This window comes from Pogoniulus pusillus, chromosome Z (assembly GCF_015220805.1).
Source record: "Pogoniulus pusillus isolate bPogPus1 chromosome Z, bPogPus1.pri, whole genome shotgun sequence".
Taxonomy (NCBI): domain Eukaryota; kingdom Metazoa; phylum Chordata; class Aves; order Piciformes; family Lybiidae; genus Pogoniulus; species Pogoniulus pusillus.
In genome coordinates, this window is record NC_087309.1 from 96,919,401 (window position 1) to 96,938,338 (window position 18,938).

At 41.9% G+C, this 18,938-nt stretch overlaps 1 protein-coding gene across 2 annotated transcripts in view; it reads right to left on the bottom strand.

Moving 5' to 3' along the window:
* Positions 1–6,986: 6,986 nt before the first annotated feature.
* Positions 6,987–18,938, bottom strand: part of SNCAIP (synuclein alpha interacting protein) — a 63,326-nt gene continuing 51,374 nt past the window's right edge. The window contains exons 8-11 of one of the 2 annotated variants that reach the window (XM_064176461.1): positions 14,902–14,994; positions 11,388–12,450; positions 9,601–9,671; positions 6,987–7,160 (exon numbers count right to left, since the gene is read on the bottom strand). In XM_064176461.1, coding sequence (XP_064032531.1) covers positions 7,076–7,160; positions 9,601–9,671; positions 11,388–12,450; positions 14,902–14,994 — 1,312 coding nt within the window. In that variant the 3' untranslated portion in view covers positions 6,987–7,075. The remainder of the gene's footprint in view (positions 7,161–9,600; positions 9,672–11,387; positions 12,451–14,901; positions 14,995–18,938) is intronic. The other variant, XM_064176462.1, reaches the window with a different exon arrangement.

An 18,938-nucleotide genomic window follows, 5' to 3' on the forward strand; every position in this document is an offset into this window, starting at 1 on the left:
AGGCAGGATCACCTAGAGTAGATCACACAGTAGTGCATCCAGGCAGATTTTTGATGTCTCCAGAGAAGGGCACTCCACAACTTCTCTTTGCAGCCTGTTCATGTGTTTTGCTGCCCTCACAGTGAAAAGGGTTTTCATATTCACGAGGAACCTCCTGTGCTCCAGCTTACACCCAATGCCTCTTGTTCTATCATTGGGCATCTCTGAGAAGAGCCTGGCCCTGTTCTCCTGACACTAGCCTTTTGTGTATTTATAAACATTAATGAGGCCACTTTTCAGTCTCTTCTCCAAGCTAGAGACCCACCTTCCTCAGCTTTTCTTTGTAAGGGAAATGTTCCACTCCTTTAATCATCTTAGTGATTCTGTGCTGAACATTTTCAAGCAGTTTCATGTTCTTCTAGAACTGAAGGGCCCAGAACTGGAGACACTAAGCTGGGGGCAGATGTGATTGGGTTGGAGGGCAGAAGGGCTCTGCAGCGGGACCTTGACCGCCTGTACAGATGGGCAGAGTCCAATGGGATGGCATTCAATAGCTCCAAGTGCTGAGTGCTGCACTTTGGCCACAACAACCCCATGCAGAGATACAGGCTGGGGTCGGAGTGGCTGGAGAGCAGCCAAACAGAGAGGGATCTGGGGGTACTGATTGATACCCACCTGAACATGAGCCAGCAGTGTGCCCAGGTGGCCAAGACAGCTAGTAGCATCCTGGCCTGCATCAGGAATGGTGTGGTCAGCAGGAGCAGGGAGGTCATTCTGCCTCTGTACTCTGCACTGGTTAGACCACACCTTGAGTACTGTGTTCAGTTCTGGGGCCTCCAGTTTAGGAAGGACATTGAGATGCTTGAGCGTGTCCAGAGAAGGGCGACCAGGCTGGTGAGAGGCCTTGAGCACAGCCCTACAAGGAGAGGCTGAGGGAGCTGGGATTGTTTAGCCTGGAGAAGAGGAGGCTCAGGGGTGACCTTATTGCTGTCTACAACTACCTGAGGGGTGGTTGTGGCCAGGAGGAGGTTGCTCTCTTCTCTCAGGTGGCCAGCACCAGAACAAGAGGACACAGCCTCAGGCTGTGCCAGGGGAAATTTAGGCTGGAGGTGAGGAGAAAGTTCTTCACTGAGAGAGTCATTGGACACTGGAATGGGCTGCCCGGGGAGGTGGTGGAGTCGCCATCCCTGGAGCTGTTCAAGGCAAGGTTGGACGTGGCACTTGGTGCCATGGTCTAGTCTTGAGCTCTGTGGTAAAGGGTTGGACTTGATGATCTGTGAGGTCTCTTCCAATCCTAGTAATACTGTGATACTGTGATATTCCGAATGTGGCCTTACCAGAGCAGAGGGGGAGGAGGACTCCTCTCAGCCTACAAACCACAGCCCTTCTAATACACCCCAGAATGGCACTGGCCTTCTCAGCCACTAGAGCAAATTGCTGGCTGATGGTCAACCTCCACCCATTAGGATCCCCAAGTCCCTCTCCTCTATGTTGCTCTCCAACAGGTCCCAGACTTATACTGGTTGATGGGCTTGTTTTTTCCCAGGTGCATGACTCTACATTTGCCCTTCCTGCATTTCATTAAATTTCTCCCTCCTCAACTCTCCAGTCTAAGTCTGACTGAATGGCAGCACAGCCTTCTGCTGTGGCAGCCACTCCACCCAGGCTGGTGTCAGCAGTAAACTTGCTGACAGTGCTCTCTGTTCCCTCATCCAGGTTGTCAATGAATATATTGAATAGTACTGGTCCTAGTACTGACTCCTGAGGGACTCCACCAGTTACAGGGCTCAAACTAGACTCTGTCCCATTGACCACAACTCTGACTTCTTTCCTTCAACTAGTTAAAATCCACCTCACTACCTGGCCATCCAGACCACACTGCCTCAGTTTAGCTGCAAGTGTGCTGTGGGAGACAGTGTCAAACGTTTTACTGAAATCAAGATAAACCACATTCACTGCTCTACCATCATCAATCCACCTGGTTGTGTCCTCATCAAAGGCTATCAGGTTGGTTAAGCATGACTTCCCCTTCGTAACATGTTCACTGATCCTAATGACTCTCTTGTCCATGATATACCTTGAGATGTCACTAAGGATAAGTTGATCTGTCACCTTCCTGAGGACGGAGGTGAGGCTGACCAGTCTATAGTGACACGGATCCTCCTCTTGCCCTTTATTGGAGTGACATTTGCTTTCTTCCAGTCCTCAGGGAGCTATCATCAGCCCCACAACTTACCAGTGATGGAGAATGGCCTGGCAATGAGTTCTGCCAGCTTCCTCAGCACCTGCAGGTGCATCCTATGAGGACCCATGGATTTATGGGTATGCAGACTACTTACCTGTTCCCTAACCCAGTCCTCATTAACCAAGGGAGACTCTTCCTTTATCCTGACATCCTCAGGGGTCTCGGGGGGCTGGGGCTCCTGGGGACGGTGGCCAACAGTATAGACAGAGACAAAGAAGGTAGTATCTTCTTTGTGTCCTGTCACCAGTGCACTCATCTCATTCAGCAAGGGGACTACATTACCTCTAATGTTATTTTTTTCTGCAATGTATTTCATGAAGCCGTGTTTCTCACCTCCCTCTGAAGGTTCAACTTCAAGGCCTTAGCTTTCCTAGCTGTCTCTCTACATCCTCTGACAACAGTCTTATTCTTCTTTCAAGTGGCCAGCCCCTCCTTCTATGACCTATAGACTCTCATCTTTCACTCAAGTTTGCCCAGCAGTTCCCTATTTAACCATGCAGATCTCCTGGCTTCCCTTCTCGATTTCCCACCTGTTTGTATGCTCTGATCCCAAGATTCTAAGAAGTGGTCCTTGCATGTTAGCCAGCTATCTTGGGCCCCTTTACCTTCTAGTTCCTTCTACTTACTAAAAATCCCTGTATTTAATAAAAAATCCTCAAGCGTCCACAATATTTACTCAGTAGCTCTGCAATTGCAGGGATTTATTTTGCATGGCCTCAGTATTTTTTATGTCCCTGCCCAATGCAGGGAAGTTGAAACAACACAATCTCTAAAGAGGTAGGAGGAGGGACAATGGTTTTAAATTGGAGCAGAGTAGATTTAGGTTGGACATAAGGAGGAAGTTCTTAACAATGAGAGTAGTAAAATACTGAAAGAGGTTACCAATGGATGTGGTTGATGCCCCATCCTTGGAGACATGAAAGACCTGATCTATTTGCAGGTGTCCCTGATCAGACTTCCTGAAACTTCCCTGTGTTCTATCAGAACACACAGCAAAATAAGCCCTCGCCTATCTGGATCTTTCTCATGAGACTGTAGCAGTCTTCAAATGGAAACAGATCAATAGGATAAAAAGAATGCAAATATAAACATGCACACATGACACAAATGTGTCAAGTCAAGATTGCTTAATAGTCTGCTTTTGCACGTTGTGCTGTAAGACACATTTGCAAAAGGTACTCAGAGTTTACCTGAAGCAAACTGAATTTGGTGAGAGATTGCATTTTTTTTGAAAGGTTCACTGTCGTGGAGGGCCTGTAGGCCTGAAAAGAGGCTTGTTTGTGCCTTGCCTTGCCTGGACATGTTTTTCTGCCAGGACCCCTGGTTGTAAACAGGTTGTGTAAGCCCACGCACACCCAGCTCGTGGCTCCCTGGGTAAGTCCATGTGATCCCCATATTTGAGAAAGTCCAGGCAAGTAGCTTCTGTCTATTATGGTAAGGTTTGGCTGACTGCCAACCTGATTGGTCATTCTAGTGGCCAAAGAGGCCATTAATCTCGGCCCATGTTCAATAAACAGGGGTGCACAGGAAAACAATGTGCTCTGACCATACCCGCAGCTCAGCTCGGACCACACTGCAGTGCCCTGCTGCTCTGACTCACTTGCATGGCTCAGACACAGCTCTGACCCACACTGCAGCGCTCAGCCACTCAGACCCCCACGCTCGGACACCATTGCATAGCTCTGATGCTCAGAGGCTCAGACCTCATGCTTTATTTGCAGCTCACCTGCCTGCGTACCTTTCTTGTAGAGCTCATTTAAGCCTGCATATATACACATACACATATAAAGAGCCCATAGCTTCCTAAGCCAGTTGTGCACTTCTGCAAGCTATATTGCTAGCAGGACCGGATCCTGCTTTACCTACGGAGCTCAGACTCCTAGCAGCCACACATGTGGCCTGGAGCCATGAAGAACTGTGCCAGAGACAGCACGGATATTCTTCTCCTGCTCCTGAAATCCTGCCAAGCTGATAAGCCCTGGACACAGCATCCAGAAGAAGACAGCAGCACCAAGGCAGAGATCGTCTCTCACCAGAACAAAGGTCAGAAATATTTCCCCAGAAACTGGGAAGATTCATCTTTCCTCTCAAGACGGGAAGATTCCAGCCTCAAAGAGTCCACAGGCAGAGACCCTGGAGAATTGGACACTAGGTACAGGTTGTGACACAGCCCCGGAGGGTGATTAACAATTAATAATGCTTGTGAGTAAAAGCTTTAATACCTCTGTAAATATAAGCTGCCTCTGCCATAGAGCAGAAAGTTTCAGCTCGCTCTGCCGGGCAAATAGCATAAAGATCCCAAACGGCATTACGCTGCAGGGAAAACTTTTCTCTCTGTTTATAGTTTGAATGTTTGCCAGTTGATTAACAAATTCCCTGTACATATTTTATCCTAAATTGTTTTCATAACCGTGTATGAACTTTAATATTAATATACAGTGGTTGGGGGTGGTTAGAGTTCAGAATATTGAATTTAATAAATATATCTTTTTATATAAAATTTATATCACCCCAAATTAATTTCTCTCCTCTGCCAAATAGGCGTAGGTACTGAGAATTCCCTCCGCAACAAACACTTAATAAAAGGACCATGACAACTTTGAGAGTATATGGACTAGGTCTTAGTAGATTACTTGGTAATTTGAACAGAAATGAGCACATTACCTGTGTTTGTCAAATAACAATAAATATTAACTTAAAACTGCACTTATGCTTTCTTTTTATTTCTGCACACTTTAAAGCTGTAAAAGGAACCACTAAACATTAAAGCAGTTCTTAACTCATCTGATTATATCAAAATCCTAGTACTGTGTGTTGTCTACCAAATAAACACCAAAAAGACCACTGAAATACTTAAAAGATTAAAAAGTGAAGTATAAGAAAAATCTGCACTCAGTGTATCCTATTAACACAGTCTTTATTTCCTTTTTACAAAAAAGAAAAATGAAATAACAACAGAGAAAACATACAAAAAAAATTAAAAATCAATGCTTTTGCCTTAGTCTCACTGAGGAGCTGAGCAGGCAGAGTCCTGTCTGAAAATTTTGACAGTATATTCCACTGACAAAGGGAAATAAAGATATAGGACAATATACCCATGCAGACACAAAGTACAAAATGTGTTCTGTGGCCCAACAAACACTTTTGAGGTTGCCTGTGTCATAACAATTTTCAAATTGTTACTTTTGCTCACCCATGCCTTTACACAGCACAACTTACAAACAAGTTACATATACACATATATCATAAAAAAAGTTTTGTATATGGTCTAACTGCTACAAATTAAGGCATCCTAACAGCCATGGTTTTGCTGGTGAGGTTTATGTCTCATATTAGTGTTTCAAAAGGATGTATTTCAGGTATTTCATCAAAGTGAGACATCATTTTCCAACAGTCCTGGCTCACCGGAGAGGTCCCAGGAGACTGGAAAATGGCCAACGTGATCCCCATCCACAAGAATCTTCGGATGGAGGAACCTGGGAACTACAGACCCATCAGCCTGACCTCAGTGCCAGGGAAACTGATGGAGCAGGTTATCTTGGGGGTGATAAGAGCGCACCTGAGGGATGGCAAAGGGCTCAGGTCCAGCTAGCATGGGTTTAGGAAGGGCAGATCCTGCCTCTCCAACCTGATCTCCTTCTATGATCAGGTGACCCGCTTGGTGGATGTGGGGAGGCCTGTGGATGTGGTCTATCTGGACTTCAGCAAGGCCTTTGACACTGTCCCCCACAGCAAACTGCTGGCCAAGCTGTCAGCACATGGCTTGGATGGCAACACTTTGTGCTGGGTTAGGAACTGGCTGGAGGGCCGAGCCCAGAGAGTGGTGGTGAATGGTGCCACATCCAGCTGGCGGCTGTCACTAGTGGTGTCCCTCAGGGATCTGTGCTGGGCCCCATCCTCTTTAACATCTTCATAGACGATCTGGATGAGGGCATGGAGTCAGTCATCAGCAAGTTTGCAGATGACACTAAGCTGGGGGCAGATGTGACTGGGTCGGAGGGCAGAAGGGCTCTGCAGCGGGACCTTGACCGCCTGGACAGATGGGCAGAGTCCAATGGGATGGTGTTCAATAGCTCCAAGTGCAGGGTGCTGCACTTTGGCCACAACAACCCCATGCAGAGATACAGGCTGGGGTCGGAGTGGCTGGAGAGCAGCCAAACAGAGAGGGATCTGGGGGTGCTGATTGATACCCACCTGAACATGAGCCAGCAGTGTGCCCAGGTGGCCAAGAGAGCCAGTGGCATCCTGGCCTGCATCAGGAATGGTGTGGTCAGCAGAAGCAGGGAGGTCATTCTGCCTCTGTACTCTGCACTGGTTAGACCACACCTTGAGTACTGTGTTCAGTTCTGGGCCCCCCAGTTTAGAAGGGACGTTGAGATGCTTGAGCGTGTCCAGAGAAGGGCAACAAGGCTGGTGAGAGGCCTCGAGCACAAGCCCTATGAGGATAGGCTGAGGGAGCTGGGATTGTTTAGCCTGGAGAAGAGGAGGCTCAGGGGTGACCTTATTGCTGTCTACAACTACCTGAGGGGTGGTTGTGGCCAGGAGGAGGTTGCTCTCTTCTCTCAGGTGGCCAGCGTCAGAACAAGAGGACACAGCCTCAGGCTGCGCCAGGGGAGATTTAGGCTGGAGGTGAGGAGAAAGTTCTTCACTGAGAGAGTCATTGGACACTGGAATGGGCTGCCCGGGGAGGTGGTGGAGTCGCTGTCCCTGGGGCTGTTCAAGGCAAGGTTGGATGTGGCACTTGGTGCCATGGTCTAGCCTTGAGCTCTGTGGTAAAGGGTTGGACTTGATGATCTGTGAGGTCTCTTCCAACCCTTATGATACTATGATACTATGATCAAGAGATGTGGTTTAGAGGAAGAATTCCTGCAGCTCTGGCTCATCAGTACTCTTTTGATTGTTGGATTTCTGGCTTGTCCTATTGATGTCCTCAAGCCTGGAGAGAAAAAGAAGAAAATTACCCAGTGTAATGCAAGCAACATAGAGGGATTTGTCTTGTGTTTGTTTACCCTATTTTATTCCATTTGCAAGTACAGAATTCTGAATTATCTTTCACTCTGGGCTTATTTCTCTAAAAACACACTACATAAAATACTTTTTAATATTGTGGATTCTTATTGAACTTCTTGTAGCTCCTATTCTAAAATCAAAACTGAAAGCCAACTAGTACACTTCCATAGTGTTATGGTAATAATTGACAGAATGTCCAAAAATTCCTTTAGAGAAAACAACCAGTGATAAAAAGATCTATTACAAGAAACATTAGACAGATCTCATTTTCTTCTGACTGCACTTGTAAGGGGATCTTTACTCCAGAGAAAAAAACACTTTCAGAAGATTAATTAATTAGACTTAATTTATGTGTTTAAGTAGAATATAGTGGTGAAGGCCACAGGAAAAAAGGCAAGAAGTAATTCTTTCTGACATGGAGCCTGTATCTCTCTTAACATTGCAATTTAAGTAAAATCTCAATTCAGTAAGACTATGAGATACACTGACAGGGGTAACTTCTCAAAAGTATGTCTCCACTTCCACACTATGTAAATAGAAAATAAAAAAGAAATTTTAAAGTCTATCCCTTGTCTGTTAGACTAAAATGACAGCTTGCCAGTTAAAGCTGAAAACTTAAACTCTAGGTACTTGTAAACATTATTTCTTCACTTAGCAATGTTAGCTTATATCCACTTACTATTTTAGCAGTATGCCCAGATTACCACCTGGTGCAAACCTGATGCTAGATTCTGCTGATTGCCCCTGACGTATGATGCGATTTTTGCTGTTACAACTGCAGCTATAGCAGCTAAGCCATTGGTACTGATATGGTGAGTTAGTGCATACCTTAATGTACTGCAGGGCTCAGGTGATTTAAATTGTGGGAAAGAACCATTCACTGGCACACATGTAAGATGCACAAGCATTTGCCTGGCGTTGTAATATGCAAGAAACTACCCAATTCTTCCAAGAGGAAAAAAACATTCCAACATGTTCTGCACTTCTGAGATTCACTCCAAAGTGGAACAGGCTGTATCAAACTTGCAAAGGATGCCTTTATTTACCCTTCCAGCAGGTGGTTCTGCTGCTCTGCAGTGGCAGCTGGCTGGGCAAGCCTTGTTTGTCACTGCTTCTGTGGAAATGTCATGCTGCCAGGGGTTTCTCGCACAACAGCACTTACACAAGGCACTACCAAACTGAAACAACTGGCTACAACCAGGGTAAGGCTGTAACACAAGGGTTAAGATCAATGATTTTGTTATTACTCTACAGTCTGGACAGGCAGCTGGGTGTTTTGAATGTAGACTGCCCACTGGTGCTCACTCAAACTGCTGCTATGCAGGAGTCATTATCCTGCACTGGAATTTCCTCTTTGTTTCTAGGTTAGGGCAAAACTTCTTGGAAACTTCACAGTTCTGTTTTTGGCTTCACATACACTGTGCCAGTGACTTCAGAACAAGACTGCCATTTCTGTCATGGAAATTGACTTTTTAAGTATGGGAAGGTCCTGGCATTGGAAAACAAGTAAACTCAAATAATTTATTAGACACTTACAAAAGCCTTAACTTGGAAGAAATGCAGGCTGCCAAAATCCAAAATTACTATTTTATAATTTTACCAGAAGCGTTTTCAAATGACATAATTTTGATGTGAACAGCCATCCTTTTCAGGACTAAAGATTTTAAATCTCAGTTTAGCAGAAAAAAAAATCACAAGAATTCATGAATGTTAAAAGTTGAATTAAAATGACTGGTGATTTTTAGAAAGCATTTAATTATAAAATAAACATTTTTTGTAAAATGTGGGGGTTTTTTTCCCCCAAGGTTTTTATGAAACTTGAGGGACTTGCCTCTATCTGCCTGAGGTAGTCCTGATGTATTATGACTAAATTAAGGAGGTTGAACACAGTCAAAGTTATCACACTTTAGAAAAACAGTCGAAGGGAGAGCAAGAAAAAATCATGAAAACAGGAGAGCACTGGAAACTTGAAGTACAACATTCTACCTCATGTTCTTTGTACTCCATTTAGAGACAAACTTTTTGCTCTCCTTGAGAGAGGAAATTTAATTTCCATTCTCATCTGGTACTTGACTTTCATTCAACAGAAGCTGAATTCCCAGCCAAAGTGTGTTATACTCCCTGGTGGATTTACAAGTATTAATAGTTTCTATACTTGCTTGGAAGTGATGTACTGTAGCCAGTTCAGTTGTGACATCAGCAGAAATCCATCATAAATTTCTACTTTTCTAGGAATTTACATGTTCATCTATTTCCCTTCTGGTGGTCAATCAATTTGAGTATTTTATTTATGAATAAAGTTATCAAACACATGCAATTAGAAAAAGCAAAGGGAGAGGGATTTGGTACCATGCATAAGCACATACCAAGCATAATTACACAGAAGTTCTTCGTTCAGCGTGCTAGAGGAAAGACTGGTGTAGCTGAAGTAAGGACCCTAAGGAAGCACAACATCAAATCAGTTAAAGACATGCAATGAGCTTACCACATGCACAAGATGGAAGTCTACCAAAACATGCAGTCAAATATCCACAATAGCACTGTAGCAGATTTCATTTTGAGTTAGAAAATCTTTGAGACATGTGCTGTAGTCTTTTGGGCTGCTGTGAAAAGTATTTCTTTCACAATTCGATGCTGGAAACAATGATGTGCAAACATGGCTTTTTCACAGACAAAATGTGTTTTATACTGCGTCAATACTATCAGAATTACCTCACGCAACTCTTCAAATTTCTTAAGGTGCTATGAAAAATGCTCATGACCAACAATCTATCAGAACATCTTTGAAGACTGTCTCTTTGTTGTCATAAAATCTACAAATTGTTATGGCGTTATGAATATACTACGTTAAATCAGGTGTTTGACGACGTGGTGTAAGAACTTTATAGGCTTAAATCAGTAGTTCAGACTCTGATTCTGAGTAAACCTTAATAAATGAAGTCCCATTTCAATTTAGCTATTTTATATCTCTTAGGTTCCTTTGATGTTTTCATTTCATTTGACATTCTGCTATATAGCATTACTGTTCTAGCAGTTCCCACGAATATAGACTGCCCACTGCTTCCCAGCTCTCTCTTTCCACTGTTTCTTTTCCATATTCATTTTGTTTTCTCTGTGCCTAAGATTTTCCAGTGTTTTTCTCCCATTACTTTGTCATACTTTTTACAGTATATAATTCACTATCCTTCCTTCTCCTCCTCTTGGCCTGCCTTTTATGTCTTTTTTTCATGCTGAAATTATTCTTTCACCTCATGTCTTTCCATCCATTCCTCCCTCCCCTCCTACCTTGTCTTTATTCACAGAGGAATAAATAATCTACTATTCCCTCACATTCAACTCTTTATTGTATCTCCAGATGGTTGCATTTCTCCTCTTCGCTCCACAAGCACACTGCACTCACAGTATTTCCTACTTCTGTCTTTTCATTCAGTACCTCTTCCTTTCCCTTGCAAGACAAATTTCTTTGAAGCATTCTCTTCTTTCTCTCTCTTTGCTGCTTTTCGCAAATCCAATCTCCTAATTTTGAGACACCACTTTTTTTTTCCTGTTGGGATCCCAGAAGGGGCACTCTGTTGACCACAGAGAAACGATAATCTAGATTCAGTACATTTTGCTACAGACAAACCATACCTTCTGTGACAAGAATTCTCTGTTATGAGGAAAGGGTGGGCAAAGACTGGTATGGACAGCTTCAGCACCTCAGTGCTGGCTGTAGCTCCCACTGAAGCAGGAAGGATCATTTCAGCTCTTTTCCTTCTTTATATTCCATCACTTATTTTTTATCCTGTTGGCCTCATTAATCTTGGCTGGCTAGCCTTTCAGTTTTTTACTCCTCAGAAATCCCACAGATTCAAATGTTACATTCTTATCATATGATGTCACTCAGAGCAACATCAAACACTATCTGCAGGTGAACCATATCTCTGTGGAAAACTCTGAACACTGAACAGGTGAACCATATGCACCCATTATACATGAGCAGTATCTGCCACTTCTTGGGAAAGCCTTCCAAAGCTAAAACAGTGGGTGGTCAAATATAGTAATTTGTGTGCATTCCTTTGATATAGAAATGCAGAAGGAAGAAGCTGTCAAACTTATTCATTACTGAAATAGACAGGAGAAAAAAAGCCCTTCTTCCTTTTAGTGCACTCACTGGCTTGTTTCTTCCTTTTGTGAGAGCTGCTGGATTTCCTTTGCTGTCTGCTGTCTTCCTTCCTAATGAGGTAAAAGGCAGCGTTGATGAGGTTTTGATCAGGTTTGCTGTTTGACAGTTGTTGTTGTTGTTTTGGTTGCCACTTAGTGTCTCCATTATGGACCGAAAGGTTCCAAAAGGCCTTTTCAGATGGTCCCCCACTGGCTCTCCAGAGCTGAGTGGAGCCCGCACAAGTCCTTTGCCCCGGTCTTTTTCCTTTTCCTCATTCAGTTCTGACTCTGCTAACTCCACTTGCACTACAGGCTCCTCAAATGTTACTCGGAGTTTCAAATTTTGTGAGGTTCTGCGTTTTGAAGATGGAGACTTAAGAGCACTCTTAGGGCTGGTGGCAACTTTTTGAGCAGCAGCACTGTCCATGCTGGATGGAGAGCTGTCTCCACAAAACTGGCTCTGAGGTACTGTAGCAGACTGATATGGGACTTCATTATCTGGATCACTGCCCTCTGAAGTAGGGGAAGGACTGTGCCCATCCACAGACTTCGAGACCCTGATACCAAAGGGGAAGCGGCGTCCTGCTGCAGAGGTGTGCTTCTTAATCATCAGATGTAAGCTCTCTGTGCTCTCAACACTCTCTACTATGGGCTGAGGCCTTGGTTTGTCAGTTCTTTTCACAGGCATGTTTTTATGGTCCTCAGAATTAGCTGAGTCTGTGTCAGATTCACTGAGTGACCTCTGCATCAGCTGCCTCAGTCTGGCTAACTTCAGCTCCCGTTTCTCTGGCAAAATCTTCTTCACATTCTTGGAAGATGCATGAGCATCCTGAAATTCCAAAGTCAGCTTTTCCTGCATACAGACATTTTCAGAGATTTCCTTCCCCAACAACTGGCGCAAGATTTTATCAGAGTCCTCATCTTTTATCTTGGGTCGAGTACGACTAGAGGTTCCCAGGCTGCCAAGAATCTGAATCCCATCCTGGGTGTTCAGCTTATGTTTTGGTGGAGACAATTCATCTCCTTCAGATGGTTTCCACTGGGGTTTGGCAGAAGCTGGAGATGATGGCAAGCTTAAAGAGAAAAACAAAAGAGGAAATACCACAGCCAAATTAATGCAGATACAAAATGTGAAACTGTCTTTCCAGTGTATGTGTCTGTCTCAGCTTATTGTTACTTATCCTCTTCCTCATTACTCACACGGAGTTCATTAATATGATATCACATTTAGGATGGACAGAAAAGAGGATGTAACCCCACTTCTACTCCTAATCAGGATTTGCATCTCTTCACCTTCTCTTACAAAGATGACTTCTTAAAATCAAAACTTAGAATGGCTACTTCAACACTAAGATGGCTAAGAAAAATTATGCATAGACTACTGTTTCCTAGTTGTGGGGTTTTATACATTTTAAAAAGCAAACAACCTCCATAAGGTCAAATGCTTATTTCCAAATCACACCATAATACAAAAGTAGCTTATTCTAAATACTGCAAAGTACCAGCAACAATTTAAGAAATCACCTGGCATTAATAACAGCCATATAAGGCCTCATAAAAAGCCAGGGCAATTTGCACTCAAAATCTTGTCAGATATGAAGTACTGAAAAGCACGGGAAAAATGATGAGAATTTATTTCAATACTACTAGAATAATAAATGTAGAACTGCAAATGCTGTATAGTGAGGAAACAGCAATCGCAAGTCTGATTTGTAAAAAAGTTAAATTATAGAGACCATTTCTTTCCCTGTGACATATGCCAGAGATCATAATATTCCAAATTCTTCTTCCAAAACACTTTTCCTCTAAGCAAAGGCAAGGTGACAAAATTTAGGTTAGTGTCAGGCAGTTAATTCATGAATATACTTTCTTTTTTTGCAAGCTGCTTCTACTCTGATGAGCCCATAGTTCTCACAGCACACGAAATTCACAGGCTTTGCTGGTCAACTCATTTTCAACTTATTTTGCACTTTCTCTTGTCTGGCAAACTGAAACAGACATTGAAGTTAATAAGTATGCACCTACAACAACAATCATTCATAGTAAAAGGGATAGGTTTTCTTATATCTGCTGCTGGATGCTTGGATGATGTGATAATATCTGCAAGTGAGTTTTAGCTGGAATGAAAGGTAGTAGCTAACTATGAAACAAAATTTTAAATAGAATATAACTTTCAGACTTGCTTACTTAACTGAAAAGATGCTGAAACCTACCCTTTCACAGGAATAATGAATGATGAGAGATCTGCTCTCATTTGATCTTATCTGATACTGAAAGTAATACAGTCACAGTATTCAGATGTGAGACCACCTGGAAAGATCAGTCTGCAAAAACTACAGAAACCAAATGAGCTGGAGGACAGGATTTGGTCCGGTTGTCCCTGCTGAGCTGGCAGACAGGAAAGACAAAGATCATGATTTTCTAGACAAGGACAAAAAAGTCTTTTCAGTTTTCTACTTCACCATCAAAGTGGGACTTAACAGCCCACTTCTAGCTGAAATTCCTTTACACAAATACTTCTCCCATCTCAATGACTTTGTTACTGGCTTCTGTAACTATATGCACTTGTCTGAAATATGGAGACATTAAATTCAGGGACATAAAACATTTGCCCAGAAAAGAGCTCAAGATTTTGTGAGGATGGAAAAGAAACAGTCACTGATCCTTTGAGTTCATACTTGATGACCCAAAGCTCTGATCATCAGTGTGTGTGTAAGCTTCTATGTTGGCTCCATACTTTAATTTATATGTAATATAAGCAGCTCCCTAAAAACCCTGAAATAAGAAGAACTGTATATATCTTCCAGAGAGGAAATGGAATGATAAAATTAGTCCTATTTACATGGAGTTATTTAATTCCTTTCAAAGTAATTTTCAGGTTCCTATCTGTGAGAATTTGTATGCTGGACTGACTTCCATGCAACGCTTTGGAAATCTATGGCAGAAGTCAGAGAGATATCTTAGCAGACGCCAGATCCAGTCCTCTGCTTTTACTTCCCTCCACTTTAAAGTTTCTCAGTTCATGTCTATTTCTGAGTTTCCTGACAGAACAGTGAACAATACATAAAATTTCAGGAATTATTTATTTTTATACAAACTACTGCAGGCAAAAAAATGCAAAACATTAAAATGAACCTTATTAATCTGAAAGCAGCTTTTGTCGGTTACTGGCTTTATGAATTACTGCTGGCAGTAAAGTATGGTGGACCACCACAAGGTCAAACTTTACAATTATCTTAGGGATTTCTACAATCCTCTGCTATTCATTTAATAGAAAATATTCTATTTCACTGTCAATCTGATTTTCACTCCATTGGGAAATACAGACTGTTAATGTCATAGTGAAAATTTCCAGTATTTACACAACATTACACAGCCAAATTCTCAGGTCCAAGCCCACAAGGTAACAAAACACTTCTCCTTACAGAGTATGTCTTTGATCTAGATAGGTCACAACTTCCCTTGATGGCTGATGTATCATGAAAATGCAAATCCAGACTGCAGAACAATTCCAGTCATCTTACCTCGGGGATGTGGGCAGTGACTTGCCCTCTGACCACTGCACTTCTAAAAGTTGCTGGAGCTGGTTCTGTAACGTCACACGTTCCACTGTCTGCCTGCAGGAAAATGTAAGAATGTTTACCTTGAATTCTAAAATTGTGAGCATTAATAAGCTACAGGATAACCGATACTATCCATTCAACTCAGTGTTTAAAAAAGTTCTCTTCACCTATTCTTTACATAGTACTTGGTTCTAACTACGTATGTAAAAGAAGAGGAAAAGGACAGATTAAAAAATCACTGCCTATATTTGGTGGATGGCTTTTAGCCAGCTAAATAATATTTCAGGCAACTGCTCTTGCCTTTTCTATCTGCAAATTAATTCAGAGAAGCATCTCTGCCCTCTAGGAAAGTCTGGCCTAATCACCTTCAGTGGAAGGCTGGAGCTAAGTATGACCTCTGTGTCCTCAGGGGAGTAGTATAAAACACAACTGCTTGCTGCTCAGCCTTACCAAAGGTTCTACCTGTGCTGTGCACCCTCCTTAGACTCTCACCAGTGCCGTACTTACTGCAGTTTATCATGTTGTGGTGCTGTGATTTATACTGCTTCATAAATAACTTCAGAGACTAATGCTTAAAAACCTCTAATAGTACAAACAAATTGCTAGCAATGCGGCATCCATGCTAGAAAGTCTATTTAACATAAAACTGTAATCACAATCTCTGTTGTCCTACCACATACTTATTTCCATAGGATGGACTCTTGAGAAAGATAACCTGCAAACCTTCAAGTAGATCTACAAGAATGAAGAATCAATTTACCACAAAAAGTTCTTCTCCACCTCCCTGCCCCCATCCAATGTAGTCCTTCTAGTCTAATATCAAAACACTCCTTTAGTTTGTCAACCACCACAGGTAACATTTGATCTTGTTTAATGACCTGTAAGCTCCAGTGCCTCTGAACAAACATTTGGGCAGTGCCTCTAAGTTCCAGTGCCTCTGGACACACAGAATTATTGGGGAGCTACTAGAAAACAGCTTTTTGTTACTGAATATGTGCTGTTGTTCACATGGAATACAGTTGGTACAGTTGGTTTCTTCCCCTAGGCCTGATCAAATGACCATGTGAAAATGTCTTTTTATCTGCTTCTCCCAGGCTCTGCTTCTGTTGCTGTCGAAATAATAACATCTTTCGGGCTTTTATTCTTCTTGGATCTGCAGAACTAATACCCCCACCAGTGAGCTGGACTCTCTCCTAGCTCACATGCCATCAGCAGAAGATTCAGCTGAGTTCCAAATGCAGTCTTTATAACTGTCAATGTCAAAGCCAGAAATAATCCAGATGACTTTTAAAACAAGGGGTTGTACTTGCAACACTGGCAGAAAAAAATGTTTTAAATCTGAAGTGTTACAGAAATAAAGATGGCTCTTGACATACTGCCTTGACATCATGTTTTACTACACAACCCTTGTGTAGATTCTTTATTCCTTTATTTTTCTATCTCCCTTTCTCTTGCCTACACAGTTCCTTAGACTATTTAAAAATTATTCCTATCATCTGTCAACATTGGCTTATTCTGCAACTCTTCAGACACTCTTCTTAAAGAGTCAGAGAAATTTTCGTTTATGATTAGATTATGATGCAATTTATCTAGTTTATTTGCCCTTTATGATTCCTCCAGCTTCTATTTATAAATATCTCTGAAAAATGCAGCTAACAGCTTCTTATACTTTTAGCTCTGATGGAAATCTCTGACACTTCTTCTGCTAAGTTAATGTTCTCATTCTGTTAAAACATTTTATTATTATAAAAGAATTAAAGTTTCCTCCATTTTCACAGTTCAGCTGATTTTAATAAATTGCTCACAGTAAGCCACAACTTGATCAGTAAATGAATGGATAATGGGTTGAGGCACTGGGCTCTACTGAAGTATCTTCTGTAGTATGTTGTTATCCTTCCCTGTTTTGTGTCAAATAAATCCAGAATGACCATTCCACAAAGAAGAAAACTTAGTGAAAATAAGATTAATATTGTAAAGTTTATCCTGTTTTCCTCACTATATGCTTATATAACATTTACTGCCATCGAAATAAGGGGAAAAAAAAAGGCAAAACAACACAATAACACCAAACAAAACAAATCAGAAAACTCTCAGCTAATCAGCAACTTACACACACCCTTACAATGGCACAATATTTTATTTTTTTAAAATTCAGCTATTTTTACTGATACTGCTGTGCAATCTCAGGAAAATCATAGATGTCATTTACAAAACACAGAAAAGTGGTAGCAATGGAGGATATTAAACCTTTTTTTTTTTTTTAATCCTCCTCCTTTGAGTCACGGTTTGCTGTGATGTCTAGCCTCCCAGAGACTTTGGCTTGATGACGTACCAAAAGGAGCAACAAAAATCACATTCACGAATTGCTTTGCACACTCAGATCCACAATGACCTGTCAATGAAGCACCATTGTAAAAGAAGTCTAGGGAAGCAGTAAGTCATTAGTTCTGACTTGGTCTTTTCAGCTCAGGAAAGTCCAAGCAATATAAGTCATTACTGCTAGTGTTAGTGCTGGAAAGCACAAAGTTCAGAATTTTCTGCACTGGCAACAAAGGGTTTTTTAGAGAATAAGTACAATTGTAAGGCCTCGGAAAGTGTTTTTCATAGACTCTGAAAGAAATTAAGAATTTTGATTAGTAATTAGAATTTTGATTTAGTAATTAACAAGAGAACTAAATCAAAGCTTTTATTTTAAAGCCAGTAATAGCATTTTTTGTGGGCCACTTCCCTTTTTACCTACAAAAAGAATTGTTTAGTTCCTTCCCTCTTTTGGGGAAAATCACAGGACTATCATAGAATCACAGAATAACAGGCTGGAAGAAACTGCAAATATCTCAGTTAATTCTCCTGTGAAGATCTGATGGAACATTTGCAATTAGCACTTCTTTCTTTCAAATGAAAAAGGTTTTACTCTCTGAATGGAGACTCAGAGCTAACTTGGTAGATTACTTGTCATCTGAGCTGCTTTGGATGAAAGAGCTCAAAAGATGTGAAGACTCTGGCAAAATGTGATGGTATTGTTTTGGGTTTCTACCTTTGTGCTAGATTGAGGCAAATTGGAATAATTTAATGAGAGAAATTAGATTATATGCTGTGAAAAGGAACAATGGTCTGCTTCACTTGTAGGCTTGCTGAGATGTATAAAAACAAGAACACAAAACATAGGTAAGACAGATCAGGAGAGTCAGTGTGTGTGTGCCTCTGTTGCAGGGGGTGCCTTGGGCTGCTTCTGTGCAACTAATCCTTCTGTTTTCTAACACTCCCCTCTTTCTAACCCACTCCAGACTCACCTTGCATGTAAAGTATATGCTTGGATAAGGTAGAGGGAAGGAAAGTGGAAGGATGGTTGGGAGCCCCTCCTAGGGACTCTGATTTCTGAGAGGGGCATTGTGTTTCTGTATTACTTTTAACTTGTATATTTCTGTGTATAGCTGTATATAATGTAGATACCTGCTTGTATATTGTGCTAAGCTGTAAATATAAACCTTAACTTCCAGCCGTCTGAGTCTAGTCTGGGTGATTTCCTAAGTTGGGGTTGCTGGGGAGCAGGTAACTCCCAAACCATCACAGCCTTCTTTTCAGGACTGCCTCCAAAAAGCATGAATGATTAGGGCAGTTTCTCTCTATAACAGCTCTACGTTGACTTGATCACTCAAAGAGCTCATAAAAAGAGAATGAAAGACAGTTTATGACCTTTGAAGATAGGTCTTGCTAAGTGCTGCTCTAAGACAGTTTCTGCGCTGCTGTTCTTATGCAGTATCAACCATTTCAATCTTGTCCCTGTGGCTGGGGACATAACAGATTGTATGATCAGGTCATGTTTACAGCAGCTGAAGGAAGGCTGGAGAGCACATTAGGGCCTTCTGTCTTTACACTAACCATTCAAGTAATCCATCATTATACAACCATAATTCCTCCATGTCCATTAACAACTGCAGAAGTAGGTGGAGAAAATACTGGAAAGCCATCTCAGAAGCCCAGGTTGGAGCTATTCCTAT